The following is a 14,919-nucleotide window of genomic DNA, read 5'->3' as shown; positions in this document are numbered from 1 at the left end:
GTGATGATGATGATGTCTATAAATCGATGTGGAAATTATTGAAGCCGTATAAGTGAGTGGAGACAGTGATGATAATGTCTGTAAAAGCGCTGTGGAATATGATGGCGCTATATGAATAATAAACAAAATTCACTAATGACATCTAATCATTAGACGTCTTAAACTTATTTTCAGCTGTCAAAAGTTGTACTTAATTTATCATAAGCACTCTGTGAAATTCTAAAATTTAATGGCGGATGCCAATAGTAATTATGCATAAATCAAACTTCACTTACATGCACCCATAAATGTGAACATGGCTCACGGGGTCATTCTTCTTTTCTAGCAAGTGTTTAATAATTCCGTCTAAAGGGCTTGGCACTAGAATTTCTGACAAAAAGCAGGAGAGACCACCTTAGTAAATGACGACTATATATATATATATATATATATATATATATATATATATATATATATATATATATATATATATACACACACCCTCACAAATCTTCAAGAAATTGGCAGAATTGGTGAGTGTATGCTAGACACGAAACCAATACACTAAGATATAATAATAATAAAATATATATTTTTTCCCTTTTTGATATACATAACAGAAATAGGCAGCGATTCAGTACAACAAGGTTAGATATAAAAGGGATTTTTATTGGCGTATAATGGTGACATTTTGGCCCCCATGAGGACCTTTTTGAAGCTTTGGCACCCATTAATCTTTGCTGGTGCTGCACACATTAATATATATATATATATATATATATATATATATATATATATATATATATATATATACTGTATTTATTCTTGAAAATGTATAGCCATCGGCCACCGTCATTTATAACAACACCATCCACCTTCTATCCAGATAATTATTCATACATTGAACTCACCATTACTGGGGTTACTTTGCGGCACTCCACTCCGCCTCATCCATTCGTAAGGATTGCGCCTCTGTGTATTAGGTGACAGAGGAGGCGCAGTGCTGTTCATAGATGGTGGCAAAAGTCCAGAGCCTGGTGGTTGAACTGGGTTAAATTCAGGTGGGCTGAATCCAATCTGTCCTGGGTTGGCAGAAGATGCTGGTGGTCCTGGTCCGTAAGAATGCCAGTCATCTCTGCTAGGGGCATAGGGCGAACTCCAAGTGCCACCCGGTTGCCCATGATGTGGATCGCTGTTAATCCCAGGGACATGATGATAGCTGGCAAAATCAGAATACTGAGGAGGAGCAGGAACATAATTTTGGGGGTTGAGGTTCAGACCAGGATGCCTAACAGGGTTGGGGTACATATTGCTGTCCTTATCCAAAAGATAACCGACGTACATTTTCCAAGATTAGTCCAGTGCACATAATGTGCCTTCCAGCTGTATCATGAGAGTTTTCTCCTCAACTCTGCTCTACTTCTTCCTGGTTGACTGTTGTTCCCTTCACCTTCTTTGGCAGCTCACTAGTAATCACATTGATAGGCACCTCCCTGTCTAAACCCTTTTATTGGGCCAGTAGGCCTACTATTTGCATTGAAAGACAGCTTTGCATTTCAAAGGAACTCAAGTGCAAGAATCAAAGTGGAAGCCACTAGGTGAATTCAAATAGTACAAATTGCTTCACAGATAGTCACGATGTGTGTCAGTGTGTGTGTGTCTCCAGAAAAAAAAAATCATCCCAAGGACAATACTCCAAGCTCAATTAACAAACCAAAGCACTCGAAATCCAAGTCAAACACTAAAAAGTTTTTACTATGTTAAACTTACAAATCTTCCAGAGTTCACCGGGACCAGATAAGTCGTATACAGAAGAACAGGTGAATGCTGCCCTTGAAATACCAGCTCCGTTGTCAAAGGGAAGTTGTAAATTGTATATGGCGACTTCTGAAAAGTCACATACTGCAGGATCACTTTGTGGCTTCTTAAACCTTCGAGTTTCGTTGGTCACAATTTTATTTTTTTTTATCTTATCTGGCTCATGTCAGATCAGCTTTGTACATTCAGTCTTAGAATTGTATGTGGATGGGGAGAGTTACAATGCATCCATGGCAGATTAGTGTTGTTTATGTAATGGGTCTTGCACTGAAGCGGCCAAAGGTTATAGTACGTAGAGGATTATAAGCATAATCTGCCAAACGTTTGTCACTCTCTTGTCATGGTATTCAAACTCAACCCCATCTACTTTCATACGGATAAGCTGCAATACCAGACATGGCCTACGGAGAAGAATGGCGCTCTTTCTGTTCTTTCATTTTGAAGACTTTTTGGGCCAGAAGGACCTGTAACTTGATAGGAATTGTCCAAACCTGACCTATAGATGGATATTGGTTTAGGAATGACAGCAGATTAATGTGATGAACCTTCATCAACTATAATGACTATATACAATTAGGTGGTGTAATCCAATCCATGTATCTGTCATTCAATCTGGTCCACAAACCCATAGTCCAGTCCATTTACTTGTTATTGGCTTCAGTCCATGTATCTTTACTAGTCAGTGCCATGTTGTTAGCCAGTCCATATGCTTTGTAGCCCAAGTACCTCACTCTATTCCACACACCTAGGGTTTAGTCCACTCCATATATATGTAGCTCAGGCTGCCCATGACCGTATTGTTCTCTTCAGTCCATACAACTGTAATTCAGCCACGTCCATATAGCTGTGGCTCATTCTAGTCTATGCACGTGTAGCGCCCCCACTGCCGCAGGGCCGAGGGGTACACGGTACCGGGCCTCTGAGTCTCTGTTCTGGGGTTGTCACGGTGGCTAGACCCGGTCCGTGACCCTGCTGAGGGGCGTACAATGAAGGTGGAGGTATGGGATGTCGTTATGGTGCGGTGAAGTGCCGGTCGCGGTAAATAACGAGGACACCAGGTTGCAGTCTCTTTATCTCTTTACTGAAGGCTTCAGGATCCTCAATCCGGAATATGGTTAACCGGGCTGCGCAAGCCTGGCCGGTCTGATGGCACATCCAGAGCTCCCTTTGCAGGTGGAAATCTGTGCCTACCTTCTAGCGCTTGTGTGTTGTGGTCCTCCCCTGCTGTGCTTACGGGATAGTCTCCACAACTGTTGTGTCTGTTTCTCGTGTTCCCTCACAACTCGATTCTGATGTTCTTCCACGTCCACCAGATCTTATGGTTAGGATGAACCCGTATGACGGGGAGGCTCGGAGCTCTTCCGGGACTCTAGCGTCGCCCCACTCCTGTTGTTACCCCCCTGTGTCTTCCTAGGTCAATTGGGTGAGACAGCCCGCCTATAACTGACTGCCCTGCCGTAGGTTTGAAGTTTGGCCTGGAGCTCTATACTTCCTCGGCGTTCCGGCCACCGGTTACGCGCCTCAGTAGGATGTTGCCTCGTCTTACAGCACGACTCCTACTGGTATTCTCCTTGTTGCGTTGATCTCGTTTCTCACTCAGCACAATAAACCTCGCTTCTTGTCCTTTCTTGGGGTACCGCCACTATATCATGCAGGCGCGGTCCCGTAACGTTCTCTCTGGTTGCTAGGCCTCTGTCAGGATCCCACCCCTGACAGGGACCCCTCTGAATCTTCCCCTACAACACCCTCTGCCACAAGGTGTTGCCTGGTTCCAACCCAGTCAGCTTTCTGATCTAACTTCCTATCCAACCCCCAGTTTTACCAGACTGTGAGGAGTGGCCTAATGCATAGTGCTCTTAGCTCCCCCTGGAGGCCAGACTGTGAAATGTATTGGTGTCTGTGATACCTGGTCAGATGAACTCCTTCAGTGCCATCAGACATACCATAGCCCCCCTTAGTGGCGGAGCAACAGTACTGCAACGACCAGGACTCTGGGGCGCTGCACACGCACCTGTGGTGTGGTTCAATGTTTCCATGCACCTATGGTTCAGTCCAGTCAAAATATGAATAGTTCAGTTCAGTCCATACACCTGTTGCCCTGTCCAGTTTATGTTCCCACGGTTTAGTGCAATCCAGTCCATTTACCTCTGGTTCACTCCACTTCATGCACCTGTAGTTCAGTCTAATCCATACACTTATTGCCCTGTCCAGTCCATGTGCCGATGGTTTAGTGCAATCCAGTCCACGCACCTCTGGTTTACTCCACGTCATCCATCTGTAGTTCAGTCCAGTTTGTCTATCTATTGTTCAGTCCATTCACCTGTGATTCAGTAAAGTCCATACACCTGTGGGTCAGTAAGGTCCATACATTTATGGGTCACTAAAGTCCATACACTTTTGGGTCAGTAAAGTCCATACACTTAAGGGCCAGTAAAGTCCATATACTTAAGGGCCAGTAAAGTTCATACACTTAAGGGCCAGTAAAGCCCATACACTTATGGGTCAGTAAAGTCCATACACCTGTGGTTTAGTAAAGTCCATACACTTATGGGTCAGTAAAGTCCATATACCTGTAGCTCAGTAAAGTCCATACACCGGTGGTTCAGTAAAGTCCATACATTTATGGGTCACTAAAGTCCATACACTTAAGGGCCACTAAAGTCCATACCCTTAAGAGCTTGTAAAGTCCATACACCTGGGGTTCACTAAAGTCCATACACTTATAGGTCGGTAAAGTCCATACACTAATGGGTCAGTAAAGTCTATACAATTATGGGTCAGTAAAGTCCATACAATTATGGGTCAGTAAAGTCCATACACCTGTGGTTCAGTAAAGTCCATACTCCTGTGGTTCAATAAAGTCCATACACTTATGGGTCAGTAAAGTCCATACACCTGTGGTTCAGAAAAGTCCATACACTTATAGGTCGGTAAAGTCCATACACTTCTGGTTCAGTAAAGTCCACACACCCACGGTTCAGTAAAGTCCACACCCCTGTGGGTCAGTAAAGTCCACACACCTGTGGTTCAGTTATGTCCACACACCTGTGCTTCCCTCCTATCCATGCATCTGCTTTCCTTTAAATTAGTTCTGGAGATTTTATGGGTGAAATCACCACCAGCTGAATTTTCCGTGGTCTCCCTCTCAATATCAAAGCTTAAATATGGACCATTTCTATCACAGCCCTACCCCTTATTCCTTTCCCTATATAATTTTAAGTCATTATATTTTTATAGTGGGGCTTAAACATATTTACTGCAGGTAGAGTAATATGCCATCCAGCCTTCCTTTATACGATACAGAAAGATAGAGATGAAAAGAACATGATTGGCCATAAAGCTGTTGGTGATAAATCTACTCATTGTACGGCTGTATTATTGCTCTGTTTAGCACAGTGGCCCTCCAAGGACTGCCATAGAGATGCATAAGCCATCTGTATATATCCACTTTTTTTTTTGGAAGACATAGAGAGCCTACAAGAGACGTACGGTAGGGTAATGCATGGGGAATGTCCAGCCTCATACCATGACCTACAGTCTCCATGCATGTGCCCGCCCGTAAGTCCTAAAGGTGGCCAAACAGTATGGTAGTATCCGGAGGAAGAAGTTGGATAACTTCAAAATGCGTAGATTTTAAAACTGCGTTTATTCATCCTGTGTTTCTTGGGTCCTCACCAGCAGCACAGAAAAAAAAGTCAATTTCCACTACAAATTACCACATCATTACCATATACTCTCAGCTCAATCCTCCTCCCCCAAAAAAATTATTACGGGAGAGTCAGGAGACTCATTCATGTTAGATGTTCAGCCGAATTTGACAAAATTGTCAGGTTTGGATGACTTTAATGTGTATTTATTGATTTTACTAGCTTACGCAGTGCCAATACTTTCCACAAAGCTTTACAGATATTATCATCACCGTCCCCATAGTTGCTCACAATTTAAGTCCCCTATCAGTATGTCTTTGAAGTGTAGAAAGAAACTGGAGAACCTGGAGGAAACCCACAAAAACATGGGGACCACTTACAACCTCATTACAGATGTTGTCCTTGGTGAGAATTTGAACAAATATCCCCAGCGCTGTAGGTGTCACCAGTATAAGGTAAGGTGGGTCCTTCCTTCAGAAAGGAAAGATTACGCAATCTGACAGTTTTACTCATTTGATTGCCAGAAGAGTCTCTATTTCTCCATACACAGCTCGACCTGCTGTAATATCACTCATTGAGAATTGGTACTGACAAGATGAAAGCTGAGCATTGGCTATAGGGAGCACAGAAGTAGCAGTTACCTCGGGCTGATGGGGGAGAGGCAATAAGTGTACTCCTGTCACATAAGAAATCTTCAACTCTACTATGTCCTTCAGACCAAACATCCAAGCCTTTACCACCTCCTGCCGCTTCCAACTGAAAAACAGTTCCTGAATCTACCTCTTCCTCAACCTTGAGTCAACAAAAATGATAATGTACACCCTCATCATCTCCTGCCTAGGCTACTGCAACATCCCTCTCTGTGGTCTCCTATTTAACACCCTTGAGCCTCAAATCTGTTGGCCGGTTCATCCTATCCCTGTGCTAATTGCTTCACTAGCTCCCTATTACCCACATAATTCAGTTTCACATATTAACGATGACAAATAAGACTGTCCACCATTATCTGTTCCCTCCATACATCTCTGACCAAATCTCTCTACGCGTCATTACCAGTCATCACAAGATATACGCCTTTTCTCACTACTTAGAAAATCATCTCCAAAACTTCTCCCATGCTTCCCTCCTACGCTAGAATTTGCTACTTCAACATATCACAACGTTCTCCATGATTGAAGCCTTCAAAAGCAACTTGAAAGCCAAGCTCTTCATAAATGCCTGCTGCCACATTACAACCTGATCTGCTTCCTTTACCCTCGCCATCCACCAATATAGGTGGACCAGTAGGGTCTTCCTCTGTACTTTTTATGTATTTTGTATGCACTTGTGTAACACAATGGAATTAATGATCCATTAAAAAAAGAAGAAGAGTAAGAAGAAGACTCCTATGTGATCGTGATATACTGTTCATAGCGCATAGTAGGTGGGGGCTCTGGTCACATTTTGAATTTGGTGCCTGGTGCTTGATGTTACGCCTCTTTTGCTAAATACAGTTTGCTTAATGGAGCCATCTGCACGGTAATCGACTGCAGACTACTGGGAGCCAGCAGAGATCTGACTACTTGTTTCAAAGGATAGAAAGGAGGATCTAGTACCATTTGGTCATGCACATGTGGGCAGATTGAATAATTGTTCATCAAGTCATTTCAAGCAGGATTGCTCCATGTCTACTTGGATTTATGTAACACTGGTCGGTCCAAAGTACAATATATGTGCATGATGTAAAAAAAACTGCTAATCTCTAAAGTATGTACATGAGTAGGAGGAGGAAATAAAGGCTTCTATATTTTACCAGTCACTGGGTAAAATGAATTTACACATAGTAATGTTTCCCTAAATCATTTTACACGAAATATAACTTTTTTTTATTTTTTATTAAAGAGTAGCTGATAGTATAAACTAAGCAAAAAGCCTGGTAGCGAATATTACTCTTACAAAAATATGCAATTTTAGTTTTTATTTTGTTTTTTTGCTACATCCATTCTGTCGGAATGTAAATCTAATCAAATGTATTTATTAGTCTGCTCAGTGGTCTTCTCGGTGCACCCTGGCTGTGGCCAAGAGGCTCACGGCATCGTTCTGCTGACTGGTTTTGCTTTCCTTACTAGTAAAAGTGCTTGCTGCAGACAAGCCAGTGCTGTCAATCATCAGTGATGGAGGTGAAGACATGCAATATCAGTGGCCAGAGTCGTTTATTGACTGAGCCACTTGGCCACACCAAGGGTGCACCAAGCAGCCTAATTACCACTGAGCACTGAGTCTGTCGGTCTTGTCAAGGTGGCACCAAAAACCCTAATTAGCATATTTGATTAAACCGTAATTTATGCAGAACAGAGGCAGTAATTAAAACATTAATGATACGATTTTTATAGGGGTGTTATTCCCTTCAAGGCAATGTGCTGAGCTTATAATGTCAGTTTGGGCTGAATGACATTCTTTAAAGGGTTATTCCCAAGATAGTAAGTTATCCCTTTTCCGTTGGATGGTGGTACTCTCAATCATCCTGAATATGGGATGCTTGACCTCCGTGCTATTCATTGTCTATGAGCTGTCCTCTGTTCTTTATTTCAGTCCCACATAGGATGAATGGAATGGAGGTTGAGCTTACACACATCCGCTCCATTCAAGATGGAGCCCACTTTAAGGTAAATGAATGAACAGAGAAAAAATAAATACAAGGTGCCGATAATCAGGAAAGAGCCTGTCTAAACTTTCAAATTATCCTGCTTTCTCGGCAGCACATCATCCAATTTAAACAGGACATGGGCTGCCGAGAACAATGATAGTTGACCTCCATAAACCGACCATTAAATGACCACCAATCGGCTTGCATGTAGCTAATAATTAAATGCACCCTAAATGCCCCCATACACATGACTAATATCAGCCAAACCCACCGATATTGACGGATACCGTACGTGCCTCAGACTATCTAGAATCCGGCTAGATATCGACTAGACATGCATTTGTTCTGGAGATAAGCCGCCGCCGTACTTGACTTCCACACAATGATCACAAGACCACTCGGTCGAACAAGCGCTCTTGTATATAGAAGAGCTTGCCAAAATGGCTTCCTGTCGAACAATCGGCCTAAGTATCGTTCTGCCGAAAGCCGTCTCATGTGTATGGTAGGCTGTGTGTTTCCTGTGCTCATATGAACAGTACCCAAGCAATATTGCTGGTCTGTAATCACTGACTGACAATCACTTCTTGTAATCGGGTAGTTCCGCGGTAAGTTGTGAATGGCTTCCTTTGCTTTACAGATAATACATATCATTGTACTTCATAGCTGTACTAAAAAGTTCCCGTTTATAGAAAATTACTCTACAGAATTTGGATTTTTTTTTTTAAATATGGCTAACAACCCTGCAGGTCCAAATGTGACACCGATCAAAACCAAGTGACTTGTAACCTGGTATCTCTTTGATATATGGCCCTCGTTAGAGCACGCTTATTGAGCCATGGAGCATAAAATGGCGCCATGAAGTGTGTAAATTGACCATAAAGATTCTAAGTAAAGACACGGCCCATTAAGTTATTCTCCAAAATCTGTGAAAAGGCTTAACCACAACATCTTTATGGAAATTACGTGTTGGGTAGAGTCTGTCTGTCTCTACTCTAAGGAGCTGTGCAAATAATGAAGGTCGGAGGAAGCTTTAGTGCGGCATCATTGACTTATAAATTATAATGACCAAATAATATTCAGGTGATTTACCCATGAAACTAAAGCAAGAGACATAAGGAAAGAAAAGAATAAAAAAAATAGAATTAATCTGGAAAATCTAACTGTTCAATTAATGTATTTCTCTGGTAACAGACTCCGGAGCATTGGTGTAATATGGGGATCCAGTAGAGGAGATGTTCTCCAGCACCGATGGAGAGGTAGTTAAAACTTACCCTTTAATCATATAGGATAAAAAAAATGGCAAAATGTGCACATATTAATTTTTTTGTAATTCTTACGCGTTTCGGGCCAAAAAAGCCTTAATCACAGATTTGATTAAGGGTTTCTCTACCCGAAACGCATAAGAATTATGTATTTTTTTTTAACTCATGCACATTCAACCAATTTTTTAATTCCACATGATTAAAGGCTAAGCTTTAACTATCTTTCCACTGGTGCTTGATAAAATCCTCACTGATGCATAGGCAGCATCAATAGTAAAAAGTTGGTCACACTTGTCAAACACTATGTTTGACAAGTGTGACCAACCTGTCAATCAGTTTTCCAAGCGATGCTACAGATCGCTTGGAAAACGCTAGCATTCAGCAAGCTAATTACGTTTGTCAAACGCTAGTGTTTAGCGGGAATGCGCATGCCAATTCCGCATGCGATATACCCGCGGCAGGAGTTGCGAAATTGCCAGGGAAATTTCCGTAGAAATTCTGCAACGTGTGCACTTAGCCTAATACTGGAGTGGTGACTTAAACTAACTTTTCTAATTCATTGCAATGTGGGGTTATGCCCTGGTCACCAAATTCTGAGGATTTTAAAATTTCAAAAAGTAGAAAAAAAGAAAGTAGCATCGATATTTTCCAAGATCCAGAGCAGTACACATGTCCCGGATTTCCAGATGGGTTCCCCCACTTTGGCCTATATCGGTGGTAGCATGACGTTGACTTGATACATTTGTTTTCATTGGTGGAGCAGGGGGCTTCAGGTTAGCCCACCACTCTCAGATATATTGGGTGTCTCTATAGTTATAACGACCCGCACAACACAGCGATCAGATTATTTATGGGGATCGGTAAATGGCCGTGTTCACACGTAGCGCAAACGCTGCGTATTTTCTACTATGTTTTTCCTGCACGTTTTCTGCAGGTGTCCGCACCACACGACACAATAACAATCCTCTCTCATTATTGTGTGCTTGTTGCCTTTCTTTTATGCCCATAAATCCCCCCATATTTGATGCATTTTTGGTGTTAAATGTGAATGTGCGTTTTTAATGCTTTTTTAATAGTACAGAAAAGTTTTGATTCTGCACTTAAAAATGCAGAGGTGTTTTTTTTCCCCTTGAATTTTTTTCAGGCTCCACATGGAGAAAAATGAACCAATACCCCATAGTTCAGAGGTGTCCTTAGACCACAGAGGGTGGAGATTTCATCGAATCGCATCCACTTTGCTTGGTCATTTAGACCTTGTTCACATGTAGGGTAAATGCTGCATATTTTTTGCACAGAAACTCTGAAATCTCTTCCTGTGAGGAGAAGGTGTAAATTGCACTTGGATGTCATCCGAGTGCAGTCCAATTACTACAGGCGCCGGCTATGGAGAAGATGGAGAAATTACTTTTTCCGTCTCCTCCGCACTTGTGATCTGATTCTCTCATGCGAGAGGATCGGCGCACAGAGCAATGACACTCAGATCAGACGCTGACAGAGTGTAATTTGCATAATTGTCCATGACAGAATCAACGACCATGTGACCTCGGCCTAATACAGCGGCTATAGGAGGCAAACTCTGCAACATTTTTAATCAAACCCAATTGAATAAATGATTTTTAGCCACAATTGCATGCATTCAAGTAAGAAAGAAAAGGCTGTCCCCAAAGATGGACAACCCCTTTAAGTAGCTTGTGTATGGGACCCATAATTATTTCATTGTCACTAATAACTAACACTGTAATAATAATAATAATAATAATAATAACATAATAACAAAATTAAAATAGCAATAATAAATCGTAGTAAATAGTAATAATAACAATAATAATGTCAATAATAAAAATAATAGCAATAGTATATGATAAATAATAATATAAATAATAAATGGTAATAAATAATAATCACTATAGCAATAATAATAAGAATAATAGTAATAATAAATATACTAATATCAATCATAAATGATGATAAATGATGATGATAATAATAATAACAACAACATAAAATAAAATAATAATAGCAAAAATAAATTGTAATAAATAATAATAACAACAACAATAATACCAATAATAAAAATAATAACAATAGTATATGATAAATGGTAATAAATAATAATGCCTATAGCAATAATAATAATATCAATAATAAAAATACTAATATCAATAATAAATTATATTAACAATAGCAATAATAATAATAATAATAATAATAATAAATTGTACCAATAGTAATTATAACAATATCAATAATAAATTATAATAAATAATAAAGCAAATAATAACAGCAATAATAAATGTAATAATAATAATGAAAATAATAAGTTACAAGAATAATATCTCATTTTCATTTCCATTTGTATTCCCTGCCTTCTGCTTGTTAAAGATGAAGCAGTTTTTCTGTGAATTGAGTCCAACTCCGCTTTACATCGTATCACTATTATTATTAATTCATTCCAGTTCTAGGTTATTATAGCCCTTGTTTATTTGTCGTTTCCTCTTCTGTGACATAAAGATCAGAATCATCAGCATAAACCGCCATAATTACTGACTATAACCATAAATATAACACCAGCCACTCGCTTTAATCAATGCAATTGGTGCAATATACAGGATGACTTCAGATACAGGGATAATTGTCCAGAGATTTATGGTGATCAAGTTATTATAAGAAGGTGATTCCTAAATCGATGGCTGCACTCTGCTACTATTATCAGTCTCATGGTTACTGTTATTTTCTTTGTTACTACATTAGTACATTTACAAAAGCAAAAAATAAATCCCCAGAGGAGAAAATGATATCACCCAGGGGCTCCTTAGAGCCAAAAAGGTCTTGCCCAGGGAATAGCAAGAAATAGAGCTGACGAAGGACTTAGCGCCCATTCAGACGTCAGTATTTTCCACGATTATTCTGGTCAGAGTTTGATCAAAGTGTGGTCCAAGTGTCATCAGTGGAAAAAAAACCTCCATCTTCTCCTTTCTGACAGTTCATGAAAATCGAACCGCTTTTTTCATGGATCCATAGATTTGAATTGCAGATTTTGAACCAACACTTGGATCAAAATTGGACATGTCTTTGATATTTTCCACTGACCACTGCTCAACCGCATACTGTAGGTATAGACTATCATAGGTACACGTACTATCATGAAAACCATGGATAGCTCTCGTAACTGAAAATCGGATGAATGAACGAGCACACTGGTAATCATACAATGGTTCACCTGGCAGCTATCTCGCCCAACTTTCCATTTCACGAGAGCGCTCCTTCTGTCATGCGCTCCTGTAATCTCTACGAGTCTCTCGCATCAATACCCAACACTTTCGGTGGCACTCGGAGCTGGAGCCTACGGCTACATGTATTTCTATGCAGTCGCACGCTCCGGTCCCGAGTGCCGGCGGCAGTGCCGGGTATTGATGCAAGAGACTCGCGCAAGTTTCTTGCATTGCACGGGAAAATGACCCCGGCCTCAGAGAAATGCTAGACTCTGGTGTTGGATTATCTCTTAAAGAACACAAGGATTGAAAGTCCAAAATCTGACATTTCAGATTTTTATATGTCAGGGATAGGGTTGAGCGACTTTTATTTTTATAGGATCGGGTCGGGTTTCACGATACCCGACTTTCTCAAAAGTCGGGTCTAGTGAAATCGGCTGATCCTATAAAAAAGTCGGGGTCGGGGTCGGCCGAAACACGAAACCCAATGAAGTGCAATGGGATACTATGGTTCCCTGGGTCTGAAGGAGAGGAAACTCTCCTTCAGGCCCTGGGATCCATATTAATGTGTAAAATAAAGAATTAAAATAAAAAATATTGATATACTCACCTCTCCGGAGGCCCCTGGACATCACCGCTGGTAACCGGCAGCCTTCTTTGCTTAAAATGAGCGTGTTTAGGGCCTTCCATGACATCACGGCTTCTGATTGGTCGCGTGCCGCTCATGTGACCGCCACGCGACCAATCACAAGCCGTGACGTAATTCTCAGGTCCTAAATTCCTCATTCTAGGAATTTAGGACCTGAGAATTACGTCACGGCTTGTGATTGGTCACGTGGCGGTCACGTGAGCGGCACGCGACCAATCAGAAGCCGTGACGTCATGGAAGGCCCTAAACGCGCTCATTTTAAGCAAAGAAGGCTGCCGGTTACCAGCGGCGATGTCCAGGGGCCTCCGGAGAGGTGAGTATATCAATATTTTTTATTTTAATTCTTTATTTTACACTTAAATGTGGATTCCGATACCGATTTCCGATATCGCAAACATATCGGAACTCGGTATCGGAATTCCGATACCAGATTCAGAAGATCGCCGACCTCATGGCCGACCCCACACAGGGATCGGGTCGGGTTTCATGAAACCCGACTTTGCCAAAAGTCGGCGACTTCTAAAATGGCCGACCCGTTTTGCTCAACCCTAGTCAAGGAAGAGTCAGGGGCCCCTATGCACATTAGACAGACGGACGAACCTGTTGATGTGGGTGGATTCAGCTCACGTGAGTCTAAGGTATATGAGGTCCTTTGAGGGTGGAATATAATTTTAATAAAAGAGCATACAGTCATGGCCGAAAGTGTTGGCACCGTTGAAATTGTTCCAGAAAAGGAAGTAATTCTCCTAGAAAATTATTCCTATTACACATGTTTTGTAATACACATGTTTATTTCCTATTTGTGTATTGAAACAACACAAAAAAATAGAAAAAAATGCAAATTGGACACAATATCACACAAAACCCCCAAAATGGGCAGGGCAAAATTGTTGGCACTTTTCCAATATTGTGGGTAAACAACTTTGTCTCAAGCATGTGATGCTCAATTCCATTCACCTGTGGCAAGTAACAGTATAAAAATCACACCTGAAACAAGATAAATAGGGGAGAAGTTGACTCAATCTTTGCATTATGTGTCTGTGTGCACCACTCTAGCATGGAGAGCTGAAAGAGGACCAGAGAACTGTCTGAGGACTTGAGAAGCAAAAATGTTGAAATATATAAACAATCTCAAGGTTACAAGTCCATCTCCAGAGATCTTGATATTCCTTTGACTATAGTGTGCAATGTAATCAAGAAGTTTACAACCCATGGCACTGTAGCTAATCTTCCTGGACCTCAATGGCAGTGAAAAATTGATAAAAGGTTGCAGCGCAGGATAGTCCGGATGGTGGATAAGCGGCTCCAATCAAGTTCCAAAGAATTTGAAATGCAGGCTAAAGTTACATCAGTGTCAGCACAAACTATCCTTTGACATTTGAATAAAATTTAATGATATGGCAGGGGACCCAGGAGGATCCCACTGCTGACATAGAGAAATAAAAAAGCTAGACTGCAATTTGCCAAAATGTATGTGAGTAAGCTAAAATCCTTCTGGGAAAGCATCTTGTGGACAGATGAGACCAAGACAAAGCTTTTTGAAAAAGCACATCATTCTATTGTTTACATAAAAGAGAATGAGGCCTACAAAGAGAAGAACACAGTGCCTACAGTCAAATATGGTGGAGGTTCAAATGTTTTGGGGTTGTTTTGTTGTCTCTGGCACTGAGTGCCTTGACTGTGTGCGTTTGGATAAAGTAAGTGTAAGGCCTCGCCGACATGAGCA

The 14,919-nt window shown here is 41.1% G+C and overlaps 1 protein-coding gene across 4 annotated transcripts in view; it reads right to left on the bottom strand.

Moving 5' to 3' along the window:
• Positions 1–1,726, bottom strand: part of CDX1 (caudal type homeobox 1) — a 107,252-nt gene extending 105,526 nt beyond the window's left edge. The window contains exon 1 of one of the 4 annotated variants that reach the window (XM_077266314.1): positions 891–1,726. In XM_077266314.1, the coding sequence (XP_077122429.1) occupies positions 891–1,323 (433 nt within the window). In that variant the 5' untranslated portion in view covers positions 1,324–1,726. The remainder of the gene's footprint in view (positions 1–890) is intronic. The other 3 variants (XM_077266315.1, XM_077266316.1, XM_077266317.1) reach the window with 3 other exon arrangements.
• Positions 1,727–14,919: the final 13,193 nt, after the last annotated feature.

The sequence above is a fragment of the Ranitomeya variabilis genome, chromosome 5 (assembly GCF_051348905.1).
Source record: "Ranitomeya variabilis isolate aRanVar5 chromosome 5, aRanVar5.hap1, whole genome shotgun sequence".
Lineage (NCBI taxonomy): Eukaryota > Metazoa > Chordata > Amphibia > Anura > Dendrobatidae > Ranitomeya > Ranitomeya variabilis.
Note: the sequence above shows the minus strand (reverse complement) of the source record. Positions and strands in the feature narration are given on the sequence as shown.